The sequence below is a fragment of the Hypomesus nipponensis genome, chromosome 13 (genome assembly GCF_054491055.1).
Source record: "Hypomesus nipponensis isolate SF chromosome 13, ASM5449105v1, whole genome shotgun sequence".
NCBI classification, from domain to species: domain Eukaryota; kingdom Metazoa; phylum Chordata; class Actinopteri; order Osmeriformes; family Osmeridae; genus Hypomesus; species Hypomesus nipponensis.
The window spans coordinates 9,241,909-9,257,939 of record NC_140373.1 but is presented as its reverse complement, the minus strand read 5'-3'; the positions used below and the strand labels follow the sequence as shown (position 1 = coordinate 9,257,939).

The following is a 16,031-nucleotide window of genomic DNA, read 5'->3' as shown; positions in this document are numbered from 1 at the left end:
GCAAGGGTCTGGGTTTTAATGCAGAACAGGTTTTTAAAGCGTGTCTCTCTCTCTCGCTCTGTCGCGCTCTCTATCTCTCTCTGCTTTCTTATCTCTTCCAAACTGTGCTATTAAAGAAATAAAGCTAACAAAGACAACAACAAAAGATTGCAGCACTATGAGGAAAGATACAATATGTAAAGTACATTGTCATACACGCAGAGTGAAATATCGTTTAAAATAAGATTGTTAAAGATCTCTAATCAGACAACGTAATGTTACTGGTATAACGAAGAGAAGGTAGGCTATATGCTATAAGTGATAAAGTCATTACAATTGTATTACCCACATATTTAGCTAGAGATGCGTTAATTCAGAATTTTATGTCATTTATTTACAATGGACAACGTCCACATGATAGACATTTCAATTCCCAAATCACATTCACAAGAAAGATTCTTCAACCAATTAGATTAAAAAAAGTGTGGGCGAGGCTTATGGCGTCTTCCTCACGAACTGTGACTTCGTACAAATTGTTTATTGTCGACCAAGATGGAGTTCCTTTTGGGAAACCCGTACAGTACCCCAGTGGGGCATTGCATTGGTATGTCATATTTGATACATTTAGAAATATTCCGTTGTAGTGACCCTGCGGTTGTCTTGTCGTTAGGTAGCTTGCTAGCTTTTCCAGTAGACTTGCAAATAGCCATGGTACTTAAAAGCTGTACACCAGCTGGCTAGCCTAGCATGATTAGCTGCTCGGCTAGCTGATTCGCCAGCTATCCTGCTAGCTATCTAACTTGATAGCTGTAGCTATTTTAAGAAACATTTAGAAATATAGTTAGACATATCCAATGCAATGTGGAATAGATCATTCATACATATGAATACAATTATCTAGAATAGTTTAGCTGTTAGCTCGATAGCCAGACAGCCAACCAAGCACAGTATTACCATTAGCTCTTAGCCTGCTGTGCTAGTCTTCCAGATGTCTGTATTCACATCTCATGATTATTTTACTACAAATTAAAAGTGCTATTTGTCCCTTGTTAGAAAGAGCCACGGATGGCTCACTACAAAGTGAGGACTGGACCCTCAACATGGAAATATGTGACATAATCAATGAAACTGAAGATGGGTGAGTAGCTAGCGAGAGGATCAAGTTATTGATTAACCACCTATTATACCAGGGGCCTGCACTGAGCAATCAGTTCACTGATCAATCCATTCACTGTTCAAACTACGACATTCAACTCGGCAGTTGCCCTTCCTTGTATTGGCATGTCATTTATTTAGGAAATGACACAGCCAGTCTTTGCTCTCCCCAAGTCTTATCTGGTTCTTGTCTTATCACAACTGTAATGGACTGGAATACGGATTTGACCCAATAATTATCTTTCATGAACCTTGCATGTCAAGCTTGCAAATGGTTTGATATTTGATGAAAGGACTGTATATCAAAGCTAGTTTCTTTTGCTTTTATACACACCCAGTTTATCTATGAATGTGTGACAACAGTACCACAAAGGACTTTGTGTTCTGTCACATCCCGAGGATGTTCCACCCAGCAATGTGTGTGACATGTCTGTGGTTATGTGGCTACACAAGCCACCACACCCTGTGCTGGTGGAAGGAGAAGCCACAGAGGGTGCTGGACAACCGGCGTGCACATTGTGTTCCACCTTGCTTTGATGTATAACAGATATTGTAAGATGATTGATATCTTCCAATCTGTTGTTTCCTCAACAAGTTAAGACCTAACAAATAAAACAAGATGTTGTAGCTACTGTACATCAGTCAGAATGATGTCTTTATCTTATGTCTAGACTTTGGTCTGTGTAATGGCCCTGTACCCTGTCACCCCTCCATAATATTCTCTATCTTGGCCCTTGTTTAATCGTGGGCTGTCTGTGTGTCTTCAGGCCCAAAGATGCCATTAGGGCGGTGAAGAAGCGACTGAACGGCAACAGGAACTACAGGGAAGTGATGCTGGCTCTGACGGTGAGACGGGAGGGGAGGGCGGACAGGGAGGGTAGAGAGATGGGAGGACAGGGAGGGTGGAGAGACGGGAGAGGAGGGAGGGAGGGTGGAGAGATGGAAGAACCGGGAGGGTAGAGAGATGGGAGGACAGGGAGGGTGGAGAGACGGGAGGGCAGGGAGGGTGGAGAGACGGGAGGGGAGGGAGGGAGGGTGGAGAGATGGAAGAACAGGGAGGGTAGAGAGATGGGAGGACAGGGAGGGTAGAGAGACGGGAGGACAGGGAGGGTAGAGAGACAGGAGGACAGGGAGGGTAGAGAGACGGGAGGACAGGGAGGGTGGAGAGACGGGAGGACAGGGAGGGTAGAGAGACGGGAGGACAGGGAGGGCGGAGAGACGGGAGGACAGGGAGGGTGGAGAGACGGGAGGACAGGGAGGGCGGAGAGACGGGAGGGGAGGGAGGGCGGAGAGACGGGAGGGGAGGGAGGGCGGAGAGACGGGAGGGGAGGGAGGGTGGAGAGACGGGAGGGGAGGGGAGGGTGGAGAGACGGGAGGGGAGGGGAGGGTGGAGAGACGGGAGGGGAGGGAGGGGAGGGTGGAGAGGGCACGAGGGGGGAAGGGAAAGAGCTCAGCATGTATCAGGAATCCAGCTGGGGTGACGCAGTGTGCCCTGTTTAGAAGAAAAGACGTGAACACACGTTCACATTTCCTTCATTTTAGGGGATGCTGTAATCCAAAGCAGCAGATGAATTGTGCTAATATGAAAGATCTGCAGATACTTAAGGATAATAAGTGCACATTTCTAACAGTATTTTAGTGGTTACAGCCATGAACGGTCTTTAATATTACCAGGCAAGACCAGTATTGGCATGGTAAAAAATAATAACATCTCAATGACTTTGCAACAATAACAGCTATAACTCATTTCAACACATGCTGGATGAAAGCCAGGTGCTTTGAATTTGAATGCCGCCGTGCTTGGCAAGACAGAAAAAGAGCTTTGTGTGACAACCTCCAACCCCCGTGTCATGGGGCGTGTCCTCTAACCCGCCCGCTGCTGCCCCTCCCTCAGGTGCTGGAGACGTGCGTCAAGAACTGTGGTCATCGTTTCCACGCCCTCGTCACCAGCAGAGATTTCATTGACGGGGTTCTGGTCAAAATCATCTCACCGAAGAACAACCCCCCCACCATTGTACAAGACAAAGTGCTCGCCCTTATACAGGTAGGTGTGTGTGTGGGTGGAGATTGTGGATGTCGGATGTCGGGTGTTGGGGATGTTGGGGATGTGACTGGGAAGTGGATTTAGGATGAATTCAGCACAGATGCATTTGTCATTTTTTGTAAGACAAAAGTCAATACATTTTAGCCGTGAGAACACGATTAATCAGCAAATGATGGGTTTCTATTCATAGCCACATTTAGAAAGCTGAGCTGAGGAGATCAGGCTAGAGTGTTTGTTACCTGAGACTGGAGGGGGTCCAGTGTTTTCCACTGGCGCTACACTCTGCCATCCAGGAGTGTGTGTGTGTGTGTGTGTGTGTGTGTGTGTGTGTGTGTGAAAGAGAGAGATCTCTGGTTACAGCAGCTCAGGTCGCCCTGGCTCTCTGGGCTCAAATGACATCAGCTATCTTCCCCAGAGAGACAGGCAGACAGACAAACAGATGGCGAGATAGAGTAAGAGAAATGACATATGTCACACACATCATCATCACATTGCCCCATGCTCGCTTTATGTTACAACACCCTCCACCTGTACAGTGATGGAGTCTGCAGGGGCGTGGGCGTCGACACGACAGACACGCTGAGAGGTGCCTGCTTGGCTTGAAGCCTCATTGCATAAATTCCATATTATGGGTTGGCTGTTGGCTGTCCTAATGGCACTGCCATGCTTGTGTCTCTGTGCCCATTCCAGGCGTGGGCTGATGCGTTCAGGAGCAGCCCAGATCTGACAGGCGTGGTCCACATCTACGAGGAGCTCAAAAGGAAAGGCATCGAGTTCCCCATGTCCGACCTGGAGACCCTGTCTCCCATACACACCCCCCACCGGGTATGTGTGTGTGTGTGTATTTGTGTGTGAGAGAGAGAGCGAGAGACAAACTGTGAGAGAAAAAGAGGCTTTGGAACAGGAGTGGTGTGGGTGTTTTCACTGACATCTTCCTGTTCCTCTCCTCCCCAGTTGGCCAGCGCACCGGAGGGGGATTCCACCCTGCCCAAGTACAGCGCCCCTCCCCAGCCCCTCCCCAGCCCCCAGCCTCCCCCGCAGGCCGTACCCCACACAGCCCCACCCTCCTACTCCAGCCCTCAGGTCCCCAACCTCCAGGCCTCGGGATCTATCAACCCCACACCGGAACAGGTACCCTCCCCTCCCCCCCCCACACACACAAACACTTAACACTGCACGTCGTCATTGAACTGCACGCGAACGAATGACGCTATCACCAACAACCCCTCGCTCCGCCCCCAGATCTGCAGGCTCCGCAGCGAGCTGGACGTGGTGCGCGGCAACACCAAGGTGATGTCGGAGATGCTGACAGAGATGGTCCCGGGCCAGGAGGAGCCGTCGGACCACGAGCTGCTGCAGGAGCTGAACCGCACGTGCCGGGCCATGCAGCAGAGGGTGGTGGAGCTCATCTCCTGCGTGGCCAACGAGGAGGTGACCGAGGAGCTGCTGCACGTCAACGACGACCTCAACAACATCTTCCTGCGCTACGACAGGTGACGGAGGGGGCCGCGCTCACACACTCATACACACACACTCGTACACACACACTCACACACACACACACTCTCACCTGTCAGGGCACACGCTGGTGCGTATTCAGTGCACGCGCACCTCTGTGTCCCTTTACGCATACCCACCTTCCATACACACACACACCTCTATGCCCTTTACCCATACCCACCACAAACACTCACGCACTCTAACATTCATACATACACCTGCACCCCTACCAGTGTTCTGTTTTCTGTTACCGTCTCGCAGGTACGAGAGGTTCAGGTCTGGAAGATCTTCCTCTCAGGGTATCAACAACGGGGTGAGGCTCTCTCACACACACTCACACACACACACACACACACTCGGTCTCCTCCTGGACGCTTCATTTAGTTCCATGTTTACAAATACATTTACTAATACGTAACCCTGTCCTACACTCGCTCCTCTGTTCCTTCACGTAACCTGAAACACACACACACACACACACACATTGTTCTCTCATTCTCTATCATCAGTCCTGTCTGAACAGCTGTGTGTCTGGAGAGATGTGTCAGACATTGATAGTGTGTCTGTCTGCATGCGTGTCTGCCTGTGTGTCTCTGTCTGCATGGCTGTGACACGGTGCAGTGTCTCTGCACACAGGCATGTGCCGACTACTCATCCTGTCTCCCTTTTCTTTCTGTTTCTGTGTCTTTATGGCTAGCTGAGGCAGGCAAGTATTAACCCCCCCCCCCCCCTCTCAATGCACCAAACATCCTCTCCTTGTTTTAGCTGGGTGAGCTGCTGGGAACTGCTGTAGTGCTACAAGCTCCAAGCCTTCAGACCAACTCTCCACCCCTGGCTCCATATAACCATGCAGCCGCCCACTCCTCCCTAAACTGATCTGTGATCAGTACAGTGGATATGTACTTGTCACTGCACGATCCATCCTACCCCGCACGATTTTCTTATCCGGAAGTAAAGGACTCCATGTGTCGTGTATTTACCACAAATAAGCCAAAGAATTAATTGAAAAAGTGTTGAATTTGAGCTGTGTATTAATGATACAGGCATCGTTTTAACCCAATTGAACTAATATAGTGTAGTAACTGCGAGCATATTGAGCAGTCGGTTGCCAGACAGCAACGCAACATCAGCTTACCAGTCATTTGTTCTGGCTAGTGCAGTGACAGTCCTAATGGATATGCTGGTGCCCCCCTCCTTTTTCCTTAAGGGGAAACCTCCCAGGACTCAGGTTGTTGTTGTGGTAAATGGCTGCTGCTGTCAGACAACCTTGAAAACCTTCGGACCGCCCAGCTTCCTGGTTTGTTAGTGTCCACCAGGCTGCTGTATGCCCCCTTAAGGAAAGCACATGTCCTGCTGGCCTGTCTCTGCTCTGTGCGGACGCTGTCATGCTTCTGCTGTGAGCTGAGGGCTGTTTCCTCCCCTTACAGACCAACACACCCAAGCCCAGCCCATACCTTCTTGTCTTGTGCGGCTGATGTTTGTTCCTGATTTACAGCGGCCGGCCCCGGGGTCTCCCCAGTTCCAAACCTAATGAGCCGTTTTCCGTTTGGAACTGATCCCTGCTTGTTGACCTTGAAACAGTCCCATTTGACAGAGCGTAGCTAAGTTGTAGTCTGAGGAGCATACACATGGAGAGAGTCACCTCTCTCTGTCCTCGTCTCCCTCTCTCCGTTCACCCCCCTCTCTCCTCTCTCCCCCAGGTGCTCAGCGAGGCCACGGAGGACAACTTGATCGACCTGGGCCCTGGTTCTCCTGCCGTGGTCAGCAACATGGTGAACGCCCCCCCGCCCTCCAGCCTGCCCCCCTCCCTCAGCGCCCCCGCTGCCAGGCCCTCGTCCCCCGCCTCGCTGGCCTCCAGACTGGCCGGCCTCGGTGTGTACTGCTGCTGCTCTGGCCTGGGCCAGCCCTGCTGCTCTCATTACAGCACAGCCTCTTAACCACTGTGTGTTCCGTAGCTGGTGGGGACCGATTTCCATCCCTCGTATAGACAATAATGTGAGTCTGTGTGTATCTCTGTGTGTGTGTGTGTGTGTGTGTGCGCGCGCTCGCCAGACGTGGGTGCTGACAGCGTGAGCGGCACTCTGAGCTCCCTGCCCAGCTGCCAGCCTCCGGCCCAGGACGACTTTGACATGTTCGCCCAGACCCGGACCGGCGCCGCGACGGAGCCGCGCAGGACGTAAGGACACGCCCGCTACCTCTCACTTCCTGTCAGCTGCCAGGCCTCTGTGTGTCTGTGTGTCTGTCTGTCTGTGTGTCTGTCTGTGTGTCTGTTTGTCTGTGTGTGTGTGTGTGTGTGTGTGCTCTCTCCCTCAGACAGCTGGGGAGGTCTTCCTACTGCTCAGTTAGTCACTGGGCCGCCCTAGCCCTAGCCACACACATTACTGGTTGATTCCCTTGAACCTATACAGTATAATATCTGCTCCCCCTTCTCATCCTCTCTCTTGACCCCCATGTGGCCCAGGGCTCCCGTGGAGGACAGTGTCCCAGGAGCAGGGCTGCCCCCCACTCTGGAGGTACGGCAGCCCACTGCAGGAGGGGTAAGTGAGCCAGGGCTGGACTGGGGTGTTACCTGGACGCTTGCTGTGTTGTTGTGTTATTGTGGACCTGCGTGTTACCTGGAGACAGCAGTGCATCGTCCTTGCTCAGTGTTTGGGAGGACCCGGGCTGGACCTAGATATTACCTGGGCTGGACCTTAGATATTACCTGGGCTGGACCTAGATATTACCTGGGCTGGACCTTAGATATTCCCTGGGCTGGACCTAGATATTACCCGGGCTGGACCTAGATATTACCTGGGCTGGACCTTAGATATTACCCGGGCTGGACCTAGATATTACCCGGGCTGGACCTAGATATTACCTGGGCTGGACCTAGATATTACCCGGGCTGGACCTAGATATTACCCGGGCTGGACCTAGATATTACCTGGGCTGGACCTAGATATTACCTGGGCTGGACCTAGATATTTCCTGGGCTGGACCTAGATATTACCTGGGCTGGACCTAGATATTTCCTGGGCTGGACCTAAATATTACCTGGGCTGGACCTAGATATTTCCTGGGCTGGACCTAGATATTACCTGGGCTGGACCTAGATATTATCTGGGCTGGACCTAGATATTATCTGACTTATTACTCTTGCTGCACCTGCAAACAGGTCCTATCTGCAACTGATAACAAACAATCTGTGTTTTGTTTCAGATGAGGTGTGTGTGTGTGTGTGGCCTGGTGTTTGTGTGGTTTCTGCTGTACTTCTTCATAACCTTCCCAGTTACGTAGAACTCAGCCTTCTACCCACCACACCCCAGCATATTGTTCTAAATAGCCAATGAGTTGGTCATCTCTCCGCACCATTTCGGGCAATGCCTGGAATAAGCATGACGAGTGTGTGTGTGTGTGTGTCCCTTTGACAGTGCTCCATCAAACATTAAGGAGCGTTGAGGTGTACTCTGAATTTTAACTCACCATTGCCAACCAAATGTGTTAATATCATCATGAGTTCTTTCATTTTTTCCTTCAGTTTGAAATTATTTATTCATTTCATTAGACGTGTTGATTTTTCCTTTTTTTTGTTTCTTATGTTTTCTTTGTTTTTGTTTTGGGGGGACATGTCTGTTTGGCCCTAGGTTCTGGTTGGTCAGTCCTCTGTCATGGATGACATAGAGGAGTGGCTCGGTGCTGATGTGGTGAGACATGATTATACCTCTGCCTTTTCCTTCCTCCTTATTTTCTTTCTCCCTCCTCCTTTCTCCTTCTCATCTCTTCGTTTTTTCTTGTCTCTCTCGCTCTCTATCTCTCTCTCTCTTTCTCCCGTCTCTCTTTTTGAGCTGACTGTAACACTTTTCTCCCTCCGTTCCCCTTCTAACCAATCACGTGTCAGGATCCACCGTAGCTTCCTGTGCAGCTACTAACGGTGTGTTGTGGTGGGCGGGCTCAGTGTGGAGGGCTCTGCCCTGCCAGGCTGGGTGCATGGGGGTGTGGCTGTAACTTGCATATGATGGTGTGGCCCTGGAATCTGAAGGCACAATGTGAATAGATTGTCATGATTGTCCAGAGAAGAGATCTCTCTGGAGGGTGTGTGTGTGGGGGTCTATCTATGCTGTCTGTGAGTTGCAGCATAGAGGACAGCTGCGTCACCGTAGCTTCTTCATCGGCTAAATACTTGGAAGTCTGTCCTTTTCTAAAGATCTATGAATATGGAATATAGGGTGGGGTAATCCATGAAAAGCAGTTGTGTGTGGGGTTCTCAAGAAATATTTTCTCAAATTCCAAACAAGAATATAACCTGTTTCCTTTACTCAACAGCAAGGGGATGAAGGGGAGGAGGGCGTGACTAGTGAAGGTAAGAGGCTTTTCCCTTCTCCCGCTCTTTCTCTCCCAGTCCAAACCCTCTCCCCGTGCACCCGTACCTTTCCATAAATATCCGCTTTCCGTTTGCTTACGTCCTGCAGAGTTCGACAAGTTCCTGGAGGAGAGGGCCAAGGCTGCAGATATGGTGCCCAGCCTGCCACTGCCCCCTGGTGGAGACCTAGCTGCAGCTGCAGGGCAGGGCACGCCAGGAGGCAGCAGGAAGAAGGCCAGCAGGCCGGAAGACTCCCTGTTCGCCATGTAGACCCATCCTCTCCGCTCCTCCAGCCCTGAGTCTCTCAGCCCCACCAGCCCAGCAGCACTGTCCCCAGAGTGCTGGGTGTCTGCGCACACCCACCCACACCCACACACACACACACACACCCACACCCACACACACACACACACACACACACACACCATCCGTCTATCTGCTCATCTGCATCTGATCATCTCGATCTGAACGTCCACCTGATGATTCTGAGTGTGTGTGTGTGTGTGTGTGTGTACGTGCGCGTGCACACACACGTGTCAGCCCATACAAACTTGTGTTTCCGTTGAATTTGCTACACTACAAACGACTCCCACCGACTGGTCTATTTTGATACACTACCCGATGATGACACCTACCAGTCTGGCATGGCTGTAACACACTGAACCCTGCAAGACCATCAACCCTACCCTGTCTGTCTGTCTGTCGGATGGATGGACTGGCTGGTCTCTCCTTAAGATGAGACACCCTGTTCTGCCTTGGTGACACGGAGCCATTTCTGGAGCCGATTCCTCAAAACACCTTGTTGCATGCACGGACAAACCCCCACCATTCAATCAAACTCAACTTCCATTTGTCAAAGGGAACTAAAGAGAGGTAAAGGGACTGGTTCTTAGCATCAAACCTGTAAAGACACCAGTGTAGGGGGAGTAACGTCATAAATATACATTCAGGAGATATGATGAATAGGGAATATGCTGGACTATTTTATTGTGTTGGGTTTTTTTAGGTATGTAATTCTTGCCCTCCCCAACCAAGTCCATTACACAGTCTCTGGTCCAGGTTCAGATCCCCCGGAGCCTGTTGGGGTGTAATGCTGTTGTGGTGCTTTGGGTCTGGGTCCGCTGTAGAACCAAGAATCGGCAAGGTTGTGTTTGTGTGTGTGTCGAATCAAGCTTTTAAAGGGACAGATAAAGGGAGTTTGAGTTCAGTGTGAAGAGAATTTTTGAGAAGTCAATCAGCTGCTGAACTTTAAGTTACTTACCGTCTAGAAAAGGAATCGACAGTCAATTCTGTTATCTCTATATATAGGATTTTTTGTTTTTGCTTTACATTGCACTGTTTCTAGATTGATGCTGAACAAAAATCATTAACATGACCAGACAATGCATGGCTCTGGCCCTCAGTCACATGACTCTGGTCCTCAGTCACATGACTCTGGTCCTCAGTCACATGACTCTGGTCCTCAGTCACATGGCTCTGGTCCTCAGTCACATGGCTCTGGTCCTCAGTCACATGGCTCTGGTCCTCAGTCACATGGCTCTGGTCCTCAGTCACATGGCTTTGGTCCTCAGTCACATGGCTCTGGTCTGTTGACTGAAGGGCTTGCAGGCTAACTAACAAGTAATTTGAGTCCAAACACGTTGGTGTTGATCCACATGCTGAAACACTAGCCCAGTCCTGTTGATGAGATGAGGGAGGACATGAACATGGATAGATATGAGGGTACATCAAGCCAGCAGGTGGGCCCGATGACGCCGGCCTTCACACAGAGCTCAGTCTGATGGCCGTGCTGTAACTCGCTCGCCAGCTGCGTTTAACGGACCAAAGTTTTGGGTGTCTGTTGATTGGTTGTTGTTGAAGGCTTTGTAGGGCTTACAAACGAAATCTATCTCTTGATTCACAGTTACGTGCCTGATTTCTCTTTTAGAAACCATTCACACGGCATTACAGCGCAATTCTCTGTCATGTATGCAGAAAGCCCATGCTTGACTTGTTTAACCTTTTAGAATAACACTAATATATCCACGGTTTTCAAATGGGCATTGAAGGACTGAACTGAAGTTATGCAGTCACAATGAGCTCACTACTAGTACACCCTCCACCGTCAGCCCACTTTGTATGCCTGTTGTCAATAAGGGGAACGTGTTGGGACACTATAAATATGCTAGCTGTAATAAATGAGAAAACGTTATTGATACAAGTGTAGGAATAATTTATGAAGCATTATTTTCTTGATCTAGCAGTATTTGAATGATCGTTTTATTGTACAAAAACAGAATGAAATTAACTAATTACTTTATGAGGGGGGATAAATGAATTATTATTTCCATGTTGATTGTGTCGAAAGATGTTTTAATATTGCTACTGTTTATGGAGTTCAAAGGGTTCCTGGCATCCAGTCTTCTGCGTCTGCTTCAGTGTTTGGAAATCCTTCAGGAGGATTCGCCAGGATTTTTGAATCCGGTGAACAACAAACATCTTATTCTAGCAAACGTTGACTCATTAGCAAATTACTTTACCTTTGAGAGGGAGTCTTGTTGTTTTTGTGTGTCCTTTTGTTTGTTAAAACAACGTGTATATTGTCACCGTGGAAAGGGTTTCTTGGGTTTTATTCAGTGTTTTTACTGCATTCCGTGTGTGTGTGTGTGTGTGTGTGTGTACTTTACCCTCAAGGTCAGGCTGTATCCCTGGCAAGGCTATTGGTTGAATAAATGCTGACAGCACTTTGTATCAACAGTTAAAGGAAAGGACTGCTTTAGGATGCTTTCACCAGCATACACTGTCAAAATTGAAGAGCATTTTCATTTATATATAACGTTGTCATCCCTATACCCACTTATTGAAAGTCTGATGTATTTGTTTGGAAATAGTAAAAGGGACATTCATGAGTGTGTGCCATCTTTTTCTTGCTGTCTACTCTCTCTTTCTCTCAGACTCATGCATGTGTTGAACTCCAATAAAACACTAGCAGTGTGTAATGCATTCTGGCTCTTGCATTTCTGTACTACACTTCTAATACAGATTACACTAAATATATTGTAATCCAGTGTTAGTCTATATAGCTAGCTAGTGAATGTTTTCCATTATTCCAGTCCAGAGTAATGCAGGTTAGGTTGCCGTTTAGATCCTATTTACCTTGCCTAGAAACCCCTCCTACCCTCCTAAACCCAAGGCCTTCTCTGCCTCTTCACTGAGGGGGGATGAGGAGGGGGCCAGGGCTCTCCCATTGGTTGATGGGAATCACCTCATTCTAAAACATGGTTTCTCTCAGTCTGTCCTCTCTCTATGGTCGGTTTTCCCGGTCAAATAAGAGGGGGTGTGTCATTCTTTCCCACCATGCTCTCTCTTTCTCTGTCAGCCACTCTTTCTCCCCCTCTCTTTCTGTCTCTCGTGTGGGCTAGTACAAAGACTCGTTCACACATTTACTTTGCCCAGTGTTGGTTTTAGGCTTGGTTTACTCTGCTCCGTCCTGTTCTACAATCCTAACTCATAGCTGATGCCACTTTGGATCCCTTGAGGTAATTTTGATGTGTTCTTTGAATACCGGCTTGTGTGTCATTTCATCATGACTGGAATATCTAACGTGTTTCACTTCCATGTTTTACAGAGAGCCATTTCCTATCCAGTGCAATGTATTTATCATATCATCAACCAATTGAAACTAAGATGAAAGTAATGATGTGCACAGTGTGTCCTAACATAGACGTACTGTATCCTATCAAATAGCCTGCTAAAGGTTAGGGTGTTTGTGTCCTAAAACAGATGCACTCCAGGCCTCACAATTATTGGAGAAAGGCAACGGATGTGTTTTAAATCGGGGGGGTTGGTTAAACAATATAAAACGATGAATCAACAAACTAGTTGGAGTTCATTCCTGGCTTTGTGATAGCAGAAGCAGGATGCGTGTGTCAGGATTTAGACTGCATGCACTGACACAACACTTTCTGATAATACATTCTCTAATCTGTGGCGACGAGGATGCTCATCTTTCATCATGTCTCCCTCGCAGGAATGGCTTCCACAGAGCAGAGGTATCAGCCATCAGAGCTGTCCATGAACACAAGAGATCATGATATGTTCTTCCTCAGTCCCTCTCCCTCCCCTGGCTTCAATGCCAGCTCTTCTCACATGCCAAGCAGGGATAGCCCTCTAGTGGCTAAAATACAGAAATGGCCTGGTCTTACTGAGAATCACAAGGTGTAGCAAGCACCATGTTCAGTCACCGGTCTGAACCACACAAGACCACATAGTCAGTGGATTTGATATGTGTGTACTATATAACGGTCTATATGTTTGTGTGTGTCTGTTGGACAGAGCTGTGGTGCATTGTAGTTGCATTGCATGTGTAGACCAACCGAGTGCAATGTCTCTGCTGTGCAACACAGAGCTGAACCACAACCTCACCAAGATCGCTGTCTTCATCTCCCCCTGTTACCAAGAACTGGATTTCTTCATTTAAACCTTGTTTAATGTGCATTTACTCACACGTGTTGGTGTATTTTTCTTTTGGGTGTGTGTGTGTGTGTGTATGTGTTTGTGTGTTTGTATGTGTGTGTGTGTGTGTATGTGTGTGTGTGTGTGTGTTTGTATGTGTGTGTGTGTGTGTGTTTGTATGTGTGTGTGTGTGTGTGTGTTTGTATGTGTGTGTGTGTGTGTGTGTGTGTGTTTGTATGTGTGTGTGTGTGTGTGTGTGTTTGTATGTGTGTGTGTGTTTGTGTATGTGTGTGTGTGTGTGTGTGTGTGCTGCTGTTTGAAGCAGCCTGGTGTTTGCCTTCTAGATGCTCCTGATTGATAAAGGGCTTGATGTTAGTTTACATGATGCTGGAAAACAGCAACAACAACCACTTCTCTGATGAAGCCATCAAACAGCACACACTGTTCTGGTCAGGAGCATCCAGCCAACCTTTCAGAATCTTCTAGAGTGCTCTAACCCCTAAAATAGAGCACAGAATACCAGAACAGTTCCAACCAAGCTGTCATTTTGTATACAAGCCCCTGACTTCTATTAGATTTCTAATATTCTTCTTTTACACCCTTCCAGCCATTTAACATTATTATAAGCGTCCACAGTCACTTGGGATGGAGTTCTGAGAGACCACAGGCTCCAACCTAGGCCTTCATTGTAAACAGCCACAGTGACATTGATTGACGTATTGTTTTGATGTTCTCATTCAAAGCACATTTAAAACCCCATTTAAAATGGTGGCATATTCCATTGATAGCCTGGTTGAGTTCACCCCCCAGTGTCTGACTGATAGACAAGGTTCTAAATGTCAGAGGGTGCTGGATGTGTGTACGTAAGAGGCCTTTCCCCCTCAGGGTATTTGAACACTTTCCATTCATATGGAGCTAATCCCAATATCATTACCCTGTAATCTGCATTGGGGTGTAGGCTGTTGGTCTATGGTTGAGTAGAGCATCTCTGTCCTCAAACTCGTGTACTGCCCACAGCTCTTGGAAATGATGGTTGTTAGTCAGCTAGTAGGACATTACTGTACACAGCCTACCTCATTACTAAACATAGACCGCCACTATATTAAACAAAAACAACTATTCAAATGCTCATAATGAGTTCCATAGCCATAGTCACACACCTGCATGAAATCCAATTACGAAGCATAAATGCTTAGAATTAAATGACCTGTTTGTGTTTATGATTTAGTTGTTATATTAACGTTGCACATCATTGCTTTCCCAATTTCCTCCCTCTTCCTTCCAGCTCAGTCTGCACAAAGCCACTGATACAACCTAGTACCAACAGCCTAGTTTTAGCTCATTCAGACAGTACAGTTATCAAGTATCACTACTAAGCACGTCTTTTATTCTTCCTTATTTGCTAGTATCATAAATGATTTCTGCAATGCCTTGAAAAAAATATTTTAGCCTCAAACTGAATGAAAATTACAGTGAAATCAAGGTTTGGGATTTGGATGAGTACTTTAATAGAGGCCATTCACAGGTACAAGTTACTTTAGCCAGCAGCAACATAATGACAGCATTCACTGACAACACCATAATAATACTGTATGTGCATTGACTTTTAAACCTGCATGCTTGCCTTTTGCCTTTTCTTCCAGTGTCTTAAAGAGACCCCTGCAGCCTCCCAGCATTTTATGCTAAGTTAATTTACCCAAATATATCCACGGCCAGTCAGAGCGACTTGGAACGGAGGCATTCCAGGCGCCGTCACTGGCTCCGTTAATGGAAACTTGCTGATCCATAAACGCAGCGCTGAGCCAGACGGAGGCTGGGGGGCAGTTCAAGTAGCAACATTAACACTGCCGATCGATCAGCAGATTTACAAGGAGGCATAAGGTGTGTTTAATTATAATTACGTTGAGGGGGTAGTGCTGTTATGGCGGCAGGTCCCTGCGTATTTGAATAGGGTCACATCTTGGCCTCACCTTGCAAGTGTAATGCTATATTAAATGCCACTCATGTTACAGCGTGTTGAGAGGCGTCCTGATGTAGTCACGGCATAATATAAAGGTTAAATTGAAATATGTCTACTTCAAACAGCAGAGAAACAGCCGATGATTGATATCCCTTGTGAGGGAAATAAATGTTAACAGGTCCCTAGTTTGTGAGTGTTAAACTCTTACCTTTAGGAATGGTATCAGAATAGGGCTGTCTGGGTTGGGTGGACTGTGGCCTTCTAACTGGTTTGAAAAGGTCAATAGAAAAGATAAGCATTATTGGAGAAAAAGTGCTCTGACTGATAATAAATGGCCTCCAAGCTCCTTAGTATAGATCCTAGTATTTATAAAACACGATTTCTTTCCAATATTGTAAAGCTAATCTAGCACAGGACACAGTGTTGGGATGGACACATATTTCAAGTTAGTTGTGTGAGTGACTGTACATGAATGCACGATGGACTGGCCCACTGCATGCACAGCAAAGATCCAGAAAAGAACACTGTACTGTACCTCTTCACAGTCCATCTCTTTGTAGTCAATACAACTCTTGTACTATTAACTGTGTCTTTGGATGTCCTTCGTTTTCCCATTT

The 16,031-nt window shown here is 47.6% G+C and overlaps 1 protein-coding gene across 5 annotated transcripts; it reads left to right on the top strand.

Moving 5' to 3' along the window:
- Window positions 1-128: 128 nt before the first annotated feature.
- On the top strand, window positions 129-12,002 carry tom1l2b (target of myb1 like 2 membrane trafficking protein b). 5 transcript variants are annotated; one of them, XR_014729507.1, is made up of 14 exons: window positions 129-583; window positions 1,033-1,117; window positions 1,902-1,980; window positions 3,029-3,178; window positions 3,869-4,003; window positions 4,133-4,309; window positions 4,421-4,671; window positions 4,940-4,991; window positions 6,379-6,550; window positions 6,731-6,854; window positions 7,140-7,215; window positions 8,305-8,364; window positions 8,559-9,020; window positions 9,130-9,241. XR_014729507.1 is itself a non-coding variant. In XM_084669997.1 (14 exons), exons 1-14 carry the CDS (start codon window positions 532-534, stop codon window positions 9,288-9,290), a joined length of 1,611 nt encoding a protein of 536 aa, XP_084526123.1. In that variant the 5' UTR covers window positions 129-531; the 3' UTR covers window positions 9,291-12,002. The 5 variants fall into 5 exon arrangements, 4 of the variants coding, with proteins under 4 accessions (XP_084526123.1, XP_084526122.1, XP_084526126.1 ...); XM_084669997.1 differs by having other exon boundaries at window positions 8,984-9,020; window positions 9,130-12,002; XM_084669996.1 differs by having other exon boundaries at window positions 8,305-8,591; window positions 8,984-9,020; window positions 9,130-9,155.
- The last annotated feature ends 4,029 nt before the right edge of the window (window positions 12,003-16,031 follow it).